This window comes from Sturnus vulgaris, chromosome 2 (assembly GCF_052056855.1).
Source record: "Sturnus vulgaris isolate bStuVul1 chromosome 2, bStuVul1.hap1, whole genome shotgun sequence".
In the NCBI taxonomy this organism is placed as follows: domain Eukaryota; kingdom Metazoa; phylum Chordata; class Aves; order Passeriformes; family Sturnidae; genus Sturnus; species Sturnus vulgaris.
Window position 1 is genome coordinate 2105876 of NC_142244.1, and position 15800 is coordinate 2121675.

Consider the following 15800-nt stretch of genomic DNA (forward strand, 5'->3'; position numbering starts at 1 on the left):
CTCCGAACTTTTCATGACATCTCCTGCTGAACCCATATTGGTTTGACTCTCTCTTTAAGCTGAACTGATCAAGTTCTTGTCTTTGCAAAATGACAAAAAATCACCGCATAACAGAACTTGGAAAAACAACAAAACAGAGCCTGCAATGCTTTGTTCAATCACTTACAGACTGGTCTATCTGCCAATGCTCACAGTCCAGTTGTAGAAAGGGGAAATTTCTTACACTCTAGAAATGAGGAGTAGGTGTTTTGCAGCTTCCAGTTTGCCATCTCCAGCATTGTACCAACTTTTATTTTCAAGAGCGCAAATAAACGAGCTACACTTATGATGTGTATTTAAATTCCAATTATCATACAATTAAGCTACAACTATGCTTCTCAAGAAACAATATGCTCTTATAGCATAAACAAAACATCAGCAAAATTACTGAGATTGTTTCTTAGAGACATAAACCATTTTCATTTCTTACTGCTTGCCATGAGGATATTGCTTTACATCCAAAGGATGCCTCTCTCTCTATGTATGCGAGTTCCAGCATCACCATTCCTAAAATAGCTTTCAAAGCATTTTTAAAGCTACTCTTGTGAAACCTCTTCCTCCTGAATTAATCTGAAAGAGCTTTCATAAATAAACAGTCTCCCCTTCACAATGGGGAAGGGAATAGTGACATACCTCAGAAACCATGGATTTTAGTCAACAGAATTTAGAGGAGGAGAACTTATCTTAAAATATTTGAAAATCATTTTCATCCCCCTCCCCCTCAAACCCAGACAACCAAATACCCTGTCATTGTCTTTATCTGGTATTTTTAGGTTCAGTCTCAAAGTCCAGCTCCTCTCTAAATTCAAAGGCCAGTCCTAGCCACACTTCCAGTTGTCAGGATATGGCTTTGTGAAACTGATCCCTTGGTTTGAATAAAACTCAATTCACTGATGTAAATGTAAAATGCAAAAAAGAAGTGCCGAAGTCTTAAGGACTTTGCCCTTCTTTTTCTCCAATCCAAGAAAGCCCACTGCTGCTGCAGCTTCAAAGTAGCTGACATGCAGCCCAGAGATCAGGCAAGCATTTCCTAGCTCATTATAGGCTGGTTTTCCGGGAGTCTCCCTCTCTCTACATGTTATTCAGCAGACATGCAAATGAAGTATTGTCCAATTTGTTCCCGAGTTTCTTACAGAAATGTAGAAGCAGTGCTTTCCTTTGTACTCTCCTAAACTGCCCTACTGGCCTGCCTCACAAACTTCTGCAGTCTCTAGATGTGTTTCTGCATTTAAATGGAGTGAAATACACATAAACTGTATTTCTTGAGCGACAAAACTCACACAAACTTTACTAGTACCACGTAAAATAAAACCTTTGCAAAGAGATCTCATTAAACCTCTGCAGCTTATGAGAGATTAATTAGAGACATAGAACTAGAAAGAAAGCACCTCCCTCCATTCTCTCTCCCTTCTGCCTTCTACATACAGAATAAATGTACTATTACAGAATTTCTCTGGATAAATAGGTTTAAAAAGCAGCTATGGATTTTGGGTGCACATGTGCATGGATAAATCTTAAAATACGTTAGATGACAAGGAAGTCGCTTTTGAAACTGGTCCACCTGAAACTGAGGTATCACAATTGCCAAATGACAAAGTTTTCTTTGCTAAATTGTTCATTTGTAAGACTTGGTGAACTTTCTCACTATCAATTCCAAACCACCTAATTTTGTGAACATTTTCTAAACTTAAACTAAACTTAACTAAACATATTTTCATTAGAATATAAAGAACAAAAGAAAGGCCCATTCTTTCTGAGACTTGTTAATTTAAAGCAGCATTAAAAGGAATTATTAATATGCATTGCCCGCCACCATTTGTGTTTTAGCTGATGATGGTATTTACAATTCTTATTTAGTTCTGGAGAAAGTTTTCTATCAAATGCACCCTCTTCTATCTTCCTTCTGGGTTCTTTTTTTTTTTTCTTTTCCATAAGGGGATTTTCTTCATCTTTTTTTTCCCTTTTCTTCCCTTGCAGATACCTTTGTCACATCGCTCCTTCCCATTTCCTCTGAGAAACCTTTTTATCCTGTTGTCACCGGTGTGCCAACAAAAGATTAACAACAAGGTCTTGTTCAAACAGTGTAACTGCTGAACAAGCACCAGTGAGTTGGCATAATTTCAGAAAGTATAGGGAGCAGAAGTTTTCATACTTGTTTATTAACAAAAGAAAAACAAAATAGTTGGAGGATATGCAGCTCCCTCAAAGCTACTGCTGAGTGCTAGCGCCTGTTTTTAAAGGCACATGGGATAGCTTCCAAAAACTCAAAATAAAAGTTTCTCCACCATAAAACCTATTCTCTAAGTAAATAAATAGTAAAAAATGCTTCTCCTGAAATCCCTTTTCTCGAAACCACAAACATGCTACTAACAAATCAGGCAACGAGACTCACTCCATACATCTCATCCAGCTCTCCTGACAGACTGTGCTTTGCCTGGTCTTGAAAGGGAGACCAGGCAGCCTCAAGAGGCACGATATTGCTGTAATAGAGAAAGCTCAAAAATACGATGATACAGTACCAATAATACAAGGTCCCATAGGGCAGATCACAGAAAAATAAATTTCATCTCAACCAACCAGGGAAAAGCGATCCACATTGCTAAGGTAGTTTGCACATCAATAGGAGTCTCTGCATATGAGCTGTTATTCCACAATGCCGTGCTCATCACTAGCAAGTAATTAGCCTTTGTCCTGTGCACCCCATCAGAGGAGAGAAGTGTACTTCACAAGGCAACCACTGAACAAGCATGGGAATGACACGGGGTTCAGGATAGGTGGAGTTTTACAGCATTATGCTCGTGACACCACACATGAATATAGCAAGTTACACAGCTACAAAAAGTACAAAGCATACCCACAATATCTTTGCATGAAGCCACAGTCAATTTTAATTTTGTCTCACACCTTTATAAATTTTTATGGAATGTGGATAAAAAAGGCAGCCAAGAGCCAGTCTGGTGACACGTTCACAGCCTGCAGCAATGCCCTGGTCAGCCAGTATCCTAAAAACAAACCACAGATACAATCAAGGCTCTGCCTCCCCTAGTAATCTTGGAGACTGTTTACTCAGCAACACCACCACATCAAAGGAAAGGATGCCAATGCATGAAGACAAGTCTGTGTAACTCCAAGCAAGGTTTGTTTATCGCTAATAGTCTTCCTGCTTAAGCTAAACCTCAAAACACATAGAAAAGCCTTGAAGGGCCTGGAAACCTCACTTCAAATCACAGGTAAAAGACACGTTGCTATGAGGACTGAGTAGATTGCCACAAAGAATTTCAGAGCTGTGCCACAGACCACAGCAAGGGTTGGGGTGGTGTGTGTGTGTGTGAGGGCAAACACTAAAATAAGGCTAACTATGGCACAGATCACTCTGGAATGATACATGCAGGAACATAAGGCTCTTTTCATTTAACTGTGTTCTGTCCCAACCATGGCACATAAGATTCCCCCCACTAAAGTGCACCCTTGTACACTACAACTCCAATTCCCCCCTCCACTCATTCTCTGAAACACTTCTCTAAGTTTGCACCAAATACCCACCCATCTTTTCTCATCTGATTCCCTTGCCTCCTGTTGCCATTATACAACTTTCCTGCTTCCCCAAGATAATCACAGCTCTAGCACCTCCTTGCTAAGCCAGGTTGCTCATCCTCAACCCTTCCCTCACCATCCAGCCGTCCTGTCTCTGGAGGATCTCATCCAGGTAGGCAATCTACACTTGTGAGACCTAATGAAACTCACCCCTTTCTGTTAAAATTCGGGAAAATTATACCGTGTATCCTCCCCCAGGAAGCAGCATGCAAACCCACAAATCTATCTCTGGTCACATACACCAGTTCACCTAAAAAGCTATGAAATTGTCATCAATAGAGCCAACACATGGGCACGGTTACCTGACTGATGAGGAATCAAAGTCTTTTGGAGGCCATTGGTGAAATCATTCAGATATACAGCTCTTACCTTCTGTGTGTGAGAATTTTCAAGCTAAATGATACTTATTTGTTTGATTTCAAAGTCAATCTTTTATCCCGGCCGCTTATGGTAATCAATTACCTTTATCTGCAAGCAAGTTCCCAGTTTCACTGACACATCTTATAAAATTCATCCCTTCCACCTCAATTAGTACTAAAAGTGAACAAATGTGTTTGTGACTTTTCAAGATACAAACCAAATTCATTGGACAAATTTCTTAACTCCCATATATTTAGACAAAATTAATCTCAAATAGAAGGACTGTTACTAGCAGGTATCATCTGTGTTGGTTACTTTTCACATCTCAGAAATAAAATAGGGATCTGCTGAAATAAGTGGATTTCATCTTCATCCCTGACAAATAAATCATGAAACACAAGAGTGCTTTTCCAGGTCAAGAAGGGAACAGGAAAAAAAGCCAGTGATAACAAAGAAAACAGGCTTTCTTGCAGAATTCTCAATCCATTTTGGATGACCATGCTCACAGGGGCCATTTGGATACAGTGCAAACAATCTGTATAATCCCTGAGACGGACAAGGCCAGCCGAACACTTTATGAGGGACGTCAGAAAAAAATACAGATGTGGTTGCAAGCTGAGATGGGAAACTGTAAAGTGTCTGTCATTATGGAGAGGAAGGATGTGCTGGTGATTGTTGTCACTGAAGAGATTTGGGGTGGGAAAAGAAGATGAAAACAGTCAGAGGGAGCAGATGAAGATGCACAGTGATGCATCTGCTGTGGGACAAAGGTCAGGCTGAACATAGCCCAAGTTGGGATGTAGGAGAGCAGCACAATTGGAATTTTAGTGCATGAGCCTAGGTAATAGAGATACTACCTACAACAGCCATAGCAAACAGAGAATAAAAGCTTTTAAATTAAGGCCCAAGAATTTCATACGGACCACAATAAATTGGTAACAAAAATGTAAACAAGAGGAAACATTTGAGTCACATGCTCAAGGAAATTAATAGCTTCAGAAAACTACCGGCCACTACCTTCAGGTGTTTCTGAAAGGCTAATGATGTAAATTTACTTATGTTTGTAAAGAATTTGAAATTCAATGACACTCCATTAGCAAATTAAAAAGAGTTCTCCAAGGGCACTTTCTGCATTGTGGTATAATGAGAACTAGGGAGCAGATATTACTTTCAGTGCCCTGATCACCACACAGATGCACAGAAGCCAAGCTCTATTTTGGAGTAAATGTATGCACTTCCCCAGCTATACAGGGATAAAAACTTGCCTTGTAAAACACGGATGGCTGTAGTAGCTTGACTACACTGCAGATTCAGCTACCCAGAAGGAGCAGGTATTTTGTAACATGAAGGTCTGAACTCTCCAGGCTGGCATCTCGTGGTGTCCTCTCCTCCATGCTGCACCAGACCAGTGCCTACATCTCGGTGTACAGACACACATCCTTCAAGAGCCAAGATGATGAGCTTGAAAACAGAGGTGTTTCCACTGAAATCCTTATAAAGCTTTTTGTTGTTTTGCTAGTATGCTAACACTTTCTGAGCAAAATACTATTTCACACTTCCTTCTGCTGTTAAAACCCTGGCATCCTGGTCCTAAACAGTGTGACTTCTAAGTAAGACATGCTGTCCTCAGAGGAGGACACTTCCCTGGAGAAGAACACTGTAACTGAAAACTGGAAAAATCATAACAAACTCTCCTTCATGTGCATTAGATCTCCAGGCAATTCATACTAGCTAAATCTAATACTGCACCAGGAGAGAGGGGCTTAGATTGTTATGACAAAATTAACTCCTTCTGCCTAGTTAACTGCTCCTAGTTATCTCCCACCCTGCTGGCTACTGTGGCACTTAGTGCAATAAAAAATGCTGTTTTCCAGGCAGTGTTGTAGGTGGACTGGCTGATTCCTTCACAGATCCAGATACAAGTAGCTTCACAGTAAGAAGATCACTTATTCAATGGGTTTATGCTTTTACTTCTGGGGGGTCTATGAAGCAAGGATCTTGTCACAGTTCACATCATTCTGAATTCCTTACAATGTTCAGGATGTTTATGCAATTAAGTTTCATTTCACAAATTTAAGATTTATTTTGTGATTTAAGATTATGATTTGGGAATTAGCATTTATTCTGAATAAGAATTTCCACTGCTAGACATAAAATCACCTAAGGCCAAATGGAATGTTCAGATGTCACTGTAACACACAGTGTTTTAAAATCTAAACTTACCAATTTCCTAATGGAAACTTACTGAAACTGATAAATGGAGGCAGATATCTTGTACAGAATAATGACTGGATTTATAAAACAAAAACATTCCTAGCTGCTAAAGTTTGATTGTAACACAATAAAGTAACTTTCACATAAGAAGAGTAAAAATGACAGAAATAGGAACCTATAGTACTAAAGACTAATATCCCAAACAGGTAAATTCTCTAATTAGCAATATGACTAGTGACATACACAGTGGACAAGGATTTAACACACTGAAGGAAGTACCATGAAAATCTCAGCATTAAAGGTCAAATCCAACTGCAGAGAACAGCACTGAGGTTTAAATTGCAACACCTGAATTGTCCTGCATAGTAGAGGGGTTAGATTTTCTGAACTTTTTCCAGAATGCTGGGATATAGTAACAGAAAAAAAAAAGTGTTACAAAGCTAAAATGGTTTTGACATTAAGAGTACAATGCTTGAGAATGTCAATGCATAGGATATTAAAAAAAAAAATACCAGTTTCAGCTTATTGTAATTTTCTTCAGGAAAAAAATGCTGCAAATTAATATACAGTTGGACTATGTGTTCACCACTTTGGATTCTAAATATTTAATGGTTAGCATCTTTCTGCTATACGACTATTACATGCACATTCCAAAATTACTGCCAATTTATTAAATTTTACTACTGAAATTTAGAATTGAGGTAATGTATGGGGATATAAAGAACATATCTTAATGTAATAATTCACCTTATTTTAAAGCAAGGCCTCACTTTTGTGGCTTACAAAACAATGTTTTTTAAGGCCCCTACACAGGACCGGCTATGTTTCTAAAGCATCATATGAAAAGTGATAATATTCAATAACAGAGACAGAGTCTTGAAAAATCACGGACCAACCCAACATTCTCTTAACATTAATTTTATAAAATACCTTACATGAACAGATAAGGAACTTGAGCATACATAATAATCAAAATTTAAAAAGAATGTTGAATAAAATATAAATTAATTGAACACATCACTAAATTTGCCACGTTAGACAAGTTTATAAAAGGCATTTTCAGATAAAATAGTTATTTGAAAGAAAATCCTTCAAAATGCAAACTGCTGCAGTCCTTTTTCAAGAAGTCACTCCTAAAAGCGCTAAATTCCAGGTCATCAGGTAGCACCTGAATTTGCTTTGAATATGATGTTGCTTCAAAATTTGTCAATATTTAAGACACACATTTAAATGCTTTCAGGTCAGAGTTGTCAGTGCAAAGTAAAGCTTCAAGCTGAAAATGAGAGAAATACAACAGAAGAAATGATCCTGGTACAAAACTACCTAAATTCACATTCTAAAAAAGCTGTGCCAGATGCACTCTTGAGATACTGGACATTAACAAATTTTACCAGTGGCCATTTTAGGGTTCCAGACAAGCCATTAACATGGCTAATTATATTAGTTTCCTTTGCCATGATTTAAATTTTTCCTACACATAGCCTTTGGAAAAGATCTGTGCTGCTGATGTCCACTTGCTCTGCTCAACTTCTGATTCAGCCAATTTGCTCAAAATGCAGTAATTTAACCTAAAGAAAAGGTGAGACCCACAGACAACACAAGGATGGTCTAAAGACTGCAAATGTTTCTGAGTTTAACCAACTTTGTTCACCCAAGCACTCTCATTCAAGTCAGTCTTTCTTAAAGTTATCTAAGTGCATACCACTGCCAGGCTCAAACCCTTAAGTCTTTCAAAGGTTAAAAATATGTTTAAAGAACTGTCTTTAGAGAACTAGACTGCAGCCAGATTCATTTATTTTAAGCCTATTAATTCCTGCAGAGTAAACATCGACACTCTAGCAAAGCAATTTTGCTGTTTGACTTTAAAACTACTAACCAAAACAGGTTTGAAACAGTCTGCACATTCCACTATTTAGAAGTGTTATTAGCACACTCATTTAAAGATTAATGGAACTCTTTTCAAGTTACCACTCAGAACACTGCTCATCAAGTTTGGTTTTTTAACACATAATAAAAAAAAGTGTCACTGCTGGTCACAACCAGAAAGAAGGAAAACTTTAAAAACCTTAATCTAGCAGGCAGCAGTTCCAGCCTCTAATTGAAATATAAGGATGTAATTTATACTAAAATGCTGCATAAAAAAGAGAAAATGAGTTCTTCATTACAATTCAAAATTTCAAAACTCAATCTACAGATTGTTTGTTCATCCTTGTAAAGTGCTCTTTTTTTCACTGTCATCATTGCTATGCTGGCAGTTATGCTAGAACCTCATTTCAGTAATTCCAGTACAACCAGAGTGTATAATTTAATAGCATGAATCATTTTCAATTTATAGCTAGCTAAAATGCTACAGTGATGTTGCAAACAAACCAAATGAACAAGAGGGTTCAATACTACACAGAACTTTCTCCCAAAACAGAGGAAAGACATCAACTTGAGCCAAAAGCACAGAATATAACTTACACCCAAACTTTTCCTAAACTGTACTTGAGGAACAAACAATTACAGAAGGATGCAAATGTCTTTTCCTGGAACATAAACTCAGAAGCATTTGCCTAAATCCAAATGGAGCAGCAGCTCTTCCCTATACCCTGTATTCTCCTGATCATCTTTTATCACTGAAGCAGATTAACGATATCCATCCTATGCTTCGTGATGCTACAAAATAATTTAATCAGTTTTCAGAATAAGTTTTTTGATGAAACAACAGGACTTTGAGGTATCACAGTAATTTCCAATGGGTGTTCTCAGTTACTTCAAATCCTGCAGTTCAGCCACAGGCTGCCTTTAAAAACATCTTTACAACAAACGCACTGGCTGATGAGATCTGATCCTGTAAGTGATACAAATTCAGAGTGAAAGAGAACACTAACAGCTGAAAGGGAGTAATGAATATATTCTTCACACCCAGTCTGGCACACTGAAATTTTTCATATACTCATCACATCTCAAAATGAGAAAAATATTCTAACTACCATACGGTTTTATTTTTTCAATAGTATTAGAAGAAAAATTTCAAAGTTTCCTAAAAAAAACAAGAAAGCAGCAATCTTCTGAAAATATCTGGAAATATCTGGACTCAACTTTGAAAGTACCCAGAATGGAGTTGTCTTCTCCCTCTTTTTCTAAAATCAGGAAGATTTTTAAATTGGCTTGCATCAATTTGGACTCAAAGTAAAATGTCAAAGTTTGGAGTATCACTAACCAAGTAAAGCAAAAATGTATTTCCAGCTAAGCAGCTGGAAAGCGAGCGAATCAATTTGGGTGTTAAACATATCCTTCAGGATTATAAAGTGTACAGGGGAGGGAGGGAGGGAGGAGGTTACCAAAGAACTATGCAAAAAATATTGCTACAGTAGCATTAGGAATTAACAGTGCATCAAAGATTTGAAGTTTCCAAGTTAATACAAACTGATCCAAGCCACAATGAACCACAGGATAATCACTTAAACAAAACATTAATCGCATTCTACTTTACTCAGTCTAGAACTGGAATTTACCTGAATACCTTTAATATAATTGAAAAAGATTCCTTCTAGTCTTGCCATGAAGAACTGGTACCATTAGTGTGTAATCAAAACACAGTCTTATCATGTGCATTTGGCTTTTTTTGAACATCTGCCATCAAATACTAAAATTTGAAATAGATTTTACAAGTGAGAACTCAGTATCACTGCTGCATGAAGTGTTTTATTTGCTGGTTGGGATTTTTTTGTGGAAACTGTATATAAAAGACCTTGAGACTACAGGTCATGGAATTCTTGTTAAACAGAAAGCTGCCCAACATTACTGTCAAAATGCCTTTAAAAAGGCAGTTCACAGAATAATGTGTTTTACATTCAGATACTTCCTCTCTCAAAAGCAAAGGAATCTCAGAATAAAAAAAAAAATCAGTAGTGAAGGCCACATACTTTTTGCATTTGATGAGCTGAAATGCAAAAAAAACAATTAAAGCATCTTGTAAAAGAAAAAAAAAGACCAAAAGAAACGCAGAACTTCTGGAAAGTGATGATTTAGTTGATGGAGTGGTCAGCATGGAAACTGTTGGGAATGCTACAGCAGAACTGACCACAAGTACAAGGGAATATGAACAGGACATAGTACAGGCACAAACTAGAAAACTGTAACTTGCCAACTTGTAAACAAGAAAAAGCATTTCACAGATTAAAAGTTCTAGGGAAGTAAACTTCTTTTAAATTACTTTGTAAGTTCGACCCTGATTTAAAAAAGTATGGCTAGCAAAAATACATAAGCCTCAGCATATTTATAAGTCTTGATCAGAGCAGCCAGGAGCCTTTGATAAACGGCTGGAAACAAACACCCTTCTGCTAAGGATGGAAGAAAAATATTCCATTCTGTTCTTCCTCTCATTTCCCCAATCCACACGTGCATCTGTAGAATTCATATGCTCCAAGAAAATCTTGATGCTGCTATAGATTGAGACGTGGGGAGACCGGTGGAGGAAAACAGACAAACTCTCTTAAAATACTACGGGCTACATCAACATTATTCTGGGCAATTTCAAGTGCCCTCTTGACTTCTTCAAAGGAATAGCCCTCTCCCATAAGTTTTGCAATTTTTGCATCCACATTTTCCATGGAACTGTCAGAGCTGTATGCTTTCCTGTGATGGATTTCTGGTGCAGTTCTTCGAGGAAGTGGTTTAGGGGGCCTGGCTGGTGCTTGTGAACCATCTGTTTCAAATAAAAGAGAGAAAAATCATTATAAATTGGCCTAAGACTGTGATACAGGTTGGTCAAACCCCATGAAGCTATTTTAAAAGTAAAATTCTAAAGGAACATGAAGCAATATTTTAGTCAACCAATAGAGCTAATTTTAAAATTTTGACAGAAGCTGAAGCCCTCAAGAACATCCAAAATGGAAACAACGTAGCAATATGCTATTTCAGTAATACGATAGGAACATGCAATTTACAATCTAGATTATCTAAAATTGGAAGATAAATAAAGTATGCTGGAACAGCAAAGACAGTGAAAGTAGCCAATCAAACTCTTACAGGCTCTCCATTCTCAACCCACAGTTTGAGAACTTCTGAGTTAAAAAAAACAACCCAGAACAAGAAAACAAACTAACAAAACTCTACAAACAAACAAAAAGCACAAGGGGAAAAAAAACCTACACAAATAAGCAAAACCCAAACACAAGTTTGATCACAATTCTTTCGAGGATCATAAGTTGTGTAGAAAAGGAATCCAGACAAATATGCCTGAAGGAGAAAAATCTTTAATTTATTGGTCCATCTTCAGATTATATTCATTTCATGCACAGCAGCTGCACCTAAGTAAACAAATAAGTAGTTGCTCAACAAGACCTCTAGCCCATTGATTCCCATGATGAGAACAGGACATGCTCCTTCCTCTCCAGTTCTCCCCTTTGGAAACATCTCCCGGTTCCGTATCTCCTATGGAAAGGCTACCTTCACAGCTAACGCTGGTGATTAAGAGTCATGATGTGCTAGTGGAAAAAAGCTAATATTCCAACTTGCTAATCTTTTCAGAGTCAAGAGTTTCGTGCTCATGCAAACTTGGTACTTTACAGAAACGCCTTTATCCTCACTGATTCCACAATAAGAAGCTTAAATACAAGCAGGCACAGCACAGAAAACACTTTCAAGAGCAAAGTATTTAAAAAATTAAAAAGTGTTTATCCCTCAGAAAGGGTTTTAACAAGTCCTATCAACAGTGACTTTGATAGATGAATTAGAGGAATTTCTGGCTGTGATACTTCCTGTTTACTCACACTGAAAGCAGTGGCATTTTCCAGTGTTAAGTACTTCAGAGACAGTTCCTTAGGCATGGAAGAAATGTTAGATTTCCAGTGTTCTTGTTGTAACCTTATCATAACACTGGATAGAGAGAACTATAATTCAAACAAGTGCATTAAACACTTCAGATAAATGAAAGCAGTTCACAGAAGAGCATGTCTAATGCATGTGTATTTTTCTTTCAAATTGATTTTTCCATCAATTTGGATGCGTGTTGCTATAAAATTTAATTCCACTTCTTAATAGTTAACAGTACCTTTAGCAAGATGGTGATACTCATATGAGAAATCAATGAAAGAAATTTGGTTAAAGACTTACAGTAAGGGGCTAAAACCTACAGGTACTAAGGGCTACTTCATATTTGTTTTCATTTATTTTTTCTCTGAAGATAAAAAACAATGATGTAAATTATAAACATTCTGAAGCAGATCTAAACTTGCTATGAAGGTGTGGAAGATCCATGAAACACTTGTCTGAGATATTAACTATAGCTCAGGAAATGCAGTTAATCACTAAAAACTGAATCAGAAACAAGTTCAAATTTCGCACTTCACTTATTTTAGGAAACTCAAGACTGTAAAAGAATAATATTCTTTATCTTTAGAATAATGGCACATCATTTAAAACCAATCACTTTTCTTTCACAAACATTCAAACTGTTTTAATATGTACATTCCATTATGGACTTCATTTCTATACAGTATGAAACAAAATTAATTTACAAACTTTACATTTTCCCCTGGGCTTGAAGTACAGAAGAAATTCCTTATGCATAAATCAGATCCCCGTGCTTGTGTTACATGAGGATATTTTTGCCTGACTCAGTGTATAGGCTTAAAACTGAAGATATTTCTTGTTTAAAACCTTCACTTCACTGAAGCTTTCAAACAAACTTTATTAAGCACTCACATAATTTAGAAAGGTCATTTTTAATTCTGTCAGCAGATTTGAAGCACAGGCATTTTATTCTCACTACAGCGACATCACTCCACAGCACAAATACTCAGAGATCTTCAGCACTCTCTCTCAATTCCCATTATTTTTTTTTAAACGCTGACATCTCTTTTTCAATATCTTCACATCCATATAAAATTTCAGCTAAAGCTGGGTATCATATTGGATCCTGAGCTTAAAGATACTAAGCCTCAGCTGCATGCCCATCTGGACACAGAGATAGAGGTATTAAGCAGGACTTTCCTTCCCTACCTCCCATCCTCTGATGTTTCAGCCACCACAGATGTCTAACTAAAAATTCAAATAGATTTTCTAACTGTGAAATTCAATTAACAGTTTCTACCATGAGCAGCTTCCTCCACTGCTCACTTTTCAGCACTAGATTGAACCCTTAGGTAAGGGGTTAGTATAAAGGCAGACACAGGCTCATTTAGTAAGTGTTTAAAAAGCCTGGGAAAAGTGGTGAGAGCTCTAAGGCACAGTGGGAGAGGCTATCTGTAATGATGCCAACTGTCTGTTCCTCTCTGCTGTGAAATGCCCTTTTCTCCCCTCTTCCTGGAGGACTCCTTGGTCTTTCACTCACAGACTGAGGAGCATCAGAGAAGCAGGTGACAAATTCTTGCTGTGCAAGGCCTCTGTGGAACAGTGGCAAGCAGCTACACCTCACCTAAGTGGGGTACAGGAACAAAGCACACCCAGGGGACATGTGCTCCAAGGAACTCAGAGAGCAGGGAGAAGGTGAGGGAAGGATCCACTGCACACACTGCTCCATCAAGTTATCAGGCACAATCTTTGCATTTCACATACTGTGCATTACATTATTTCCTCTAGTGATATCAGAAATACACCCTGGAATCATAGTTTTGTAAAAGGAATCCAAATTTGCAAGCGTTTTCATAAGGCCAACTGAGTGAATGAATAAGCAGCAGGCAAAAATAGTTAACCAATCATTTGAATCTATCTCTTACAGAATAGCAAAGTTCAGCAAAATAGAGCAGACTTAGAGGCTTAATTTTCTTCTTCATTTCCCTCTTAGTATTGGCTATGCTCAGGTAAAATATTCTAATTATTAGCAATATCACAGAACAATAGAATGGATTGAGTTGGAAAGGACCTTTAAGATAAGTTAATTTGAATCCTTCTGCAATGGGCAGGGACACCTTCCACTAGACCAGACTGCTCAGAGCTCCATCCAATCTGGCCTTGAACAATTTCCAGGGATGAGGTATCCACAGCTTCTCTGGATTCTTTAGACAACCTGTGCCAGGGCCTCACCATCCTCACAGTAAAGGACTTCTTCCTGATACCTCATCTAATATCTTTCGGTTCTCCCTTATCCTGTCACTAGCTACTCTTGTAAAATGTCCCACTCCTGCTTCGCTTTATGCTCCCTTCATTACTGGAAGGCCACAATTAGGTCACCCCAAAGCCTTCCCTTCTCCAGGCTGAACAATCCAAATTGTCTCAGGCTTTCCTCACAGGAGGGGTGCTCCATCCCCCTAATCACCTTGGTGATTAGACTCTGGACTCACCCCAGCAGGTCCATGTCTTTCTTATGCCAGATGTATTTCTCCAGGTGGGGTATTATGACAGCAGAGCAGAGGTGCCACATTCCCTCCCTCGCCCTGCTGGCCACACTGCTTTGGATGCAGCCCAGGAAATCAGGATGCAGTCCATTTGGCTTTCTGGGCTATGAGCACACGTTGCCAGCTCATGTCCATCCTCTCATCCACAGCACTCCCAAGTCCCATCTCCTTTTCTTGCTCTTTTTGTAATAATTTTAAACAGTTGTATATAAGAAGTGTGAGAAAGCATGCCTTTGGGAGAGTGGGTTGCATGGCTGAGTGCTATTTCTGAAGTGCTCAATACTGGACAACTGAACTAGAATAAATTACTCATTTAACTGAATCCTTAACATCTACCATCAGGACAGTAACCTTAAAAACAGTGAAAGTGAAGCAGAGAAGTTAAAGCACTGCCCATGCTACTCTAGGAACCCAGTGGCTAAATTATAATTAGATTTTAGAGTGAACTCCATTTCTCTCTCAGCTAGTTCAAAGACTCACCTTACAAAAGCACTGAAATGAAGAATTTCTTAAGTGAGCTGATTAGTTCAGAATAAATGCAAAACCAAAGTTCTGAATACATTTACGCTCTCTACATTGTCTTTTTAAATCACAGATGAAGGTGAACCAGTTCATCCTGCAGCTCATCCATTCTGTCCTTTGGAATTACTGCCACCGTAAAAACAACTTTCCAATTAAGAGAATGACATGATCTATCACATAGTTTTCATCTAATTGAAATTAAATTGAATATCTTGCTGCAGATCATGCTGATTTAGAATGGTATTTATAGCAAAAGCTGACATGTGAGTGTTTTTGAAGATGGCTGTGGGAAACAGATCAAAAAGTATTAAGTAGCACCAGAAAGCTCCAAGTTCTTAACTAGCAAGTATCTTGCAGTAATTTAAGAAAGTTAAAAATTGTTCTACCCCAGAAGTGCAAGAATTCCATAGCTTTAAAAGTAGTTACATCATTGTCATAATTTGAATTATAAGAGAACTCAAAACAACCTGAATAAATTGAGTGAGCATTTAAAGACGAATAGACCCCTCACAATGCCACACATATAAAGCATGTGTTATAAACTCTTTTCTTCCAACAGTTGGAAAAAAAGAGAAACAGCTATATTTGTAAAGATATCCTCCCAAAATAGTACTTACCAGAGATGTCACACTAATTCACAGTTATGCTATTCATCAAAAAATAAGTAAGCCTGAAGAGAGCTACAGAAATTTCCCATCATTTAAGTTGGAAAAATGTACTCTCTTTTTTCACTATACCCCAGCAGCA

At 37.8% G+C, this 15800-nt stretch overlaps 1 protein-coding gene across 2 annotated transcripts in view; it reads right to left on the minus strand.

The window, feature by feature from the left end:
• Positions 1 to 7109: 7109 nt before the first annotated feature.
• CBLB (Cbl proto-oncogene B) overlaps positions 7110 to 15800 on the minus strand; it is a 127826-nt gene continuing 119135 nt past the window's right edge. For both annotated transcript variants that reach the window (XM_014889718.2, XM_014889719.2), the window contains one exon: positions 7110 to 10900. In XM_014889718.2, coding sequence (XP_014745204.2) covers positions 10638 to 10900 — 263 coding nt within the window. In that variant the 3' untranslated portion in view covers positions 7110 to 10637. The remainder of the gene's footprint in view (positions 10901 to 15800) is intronic.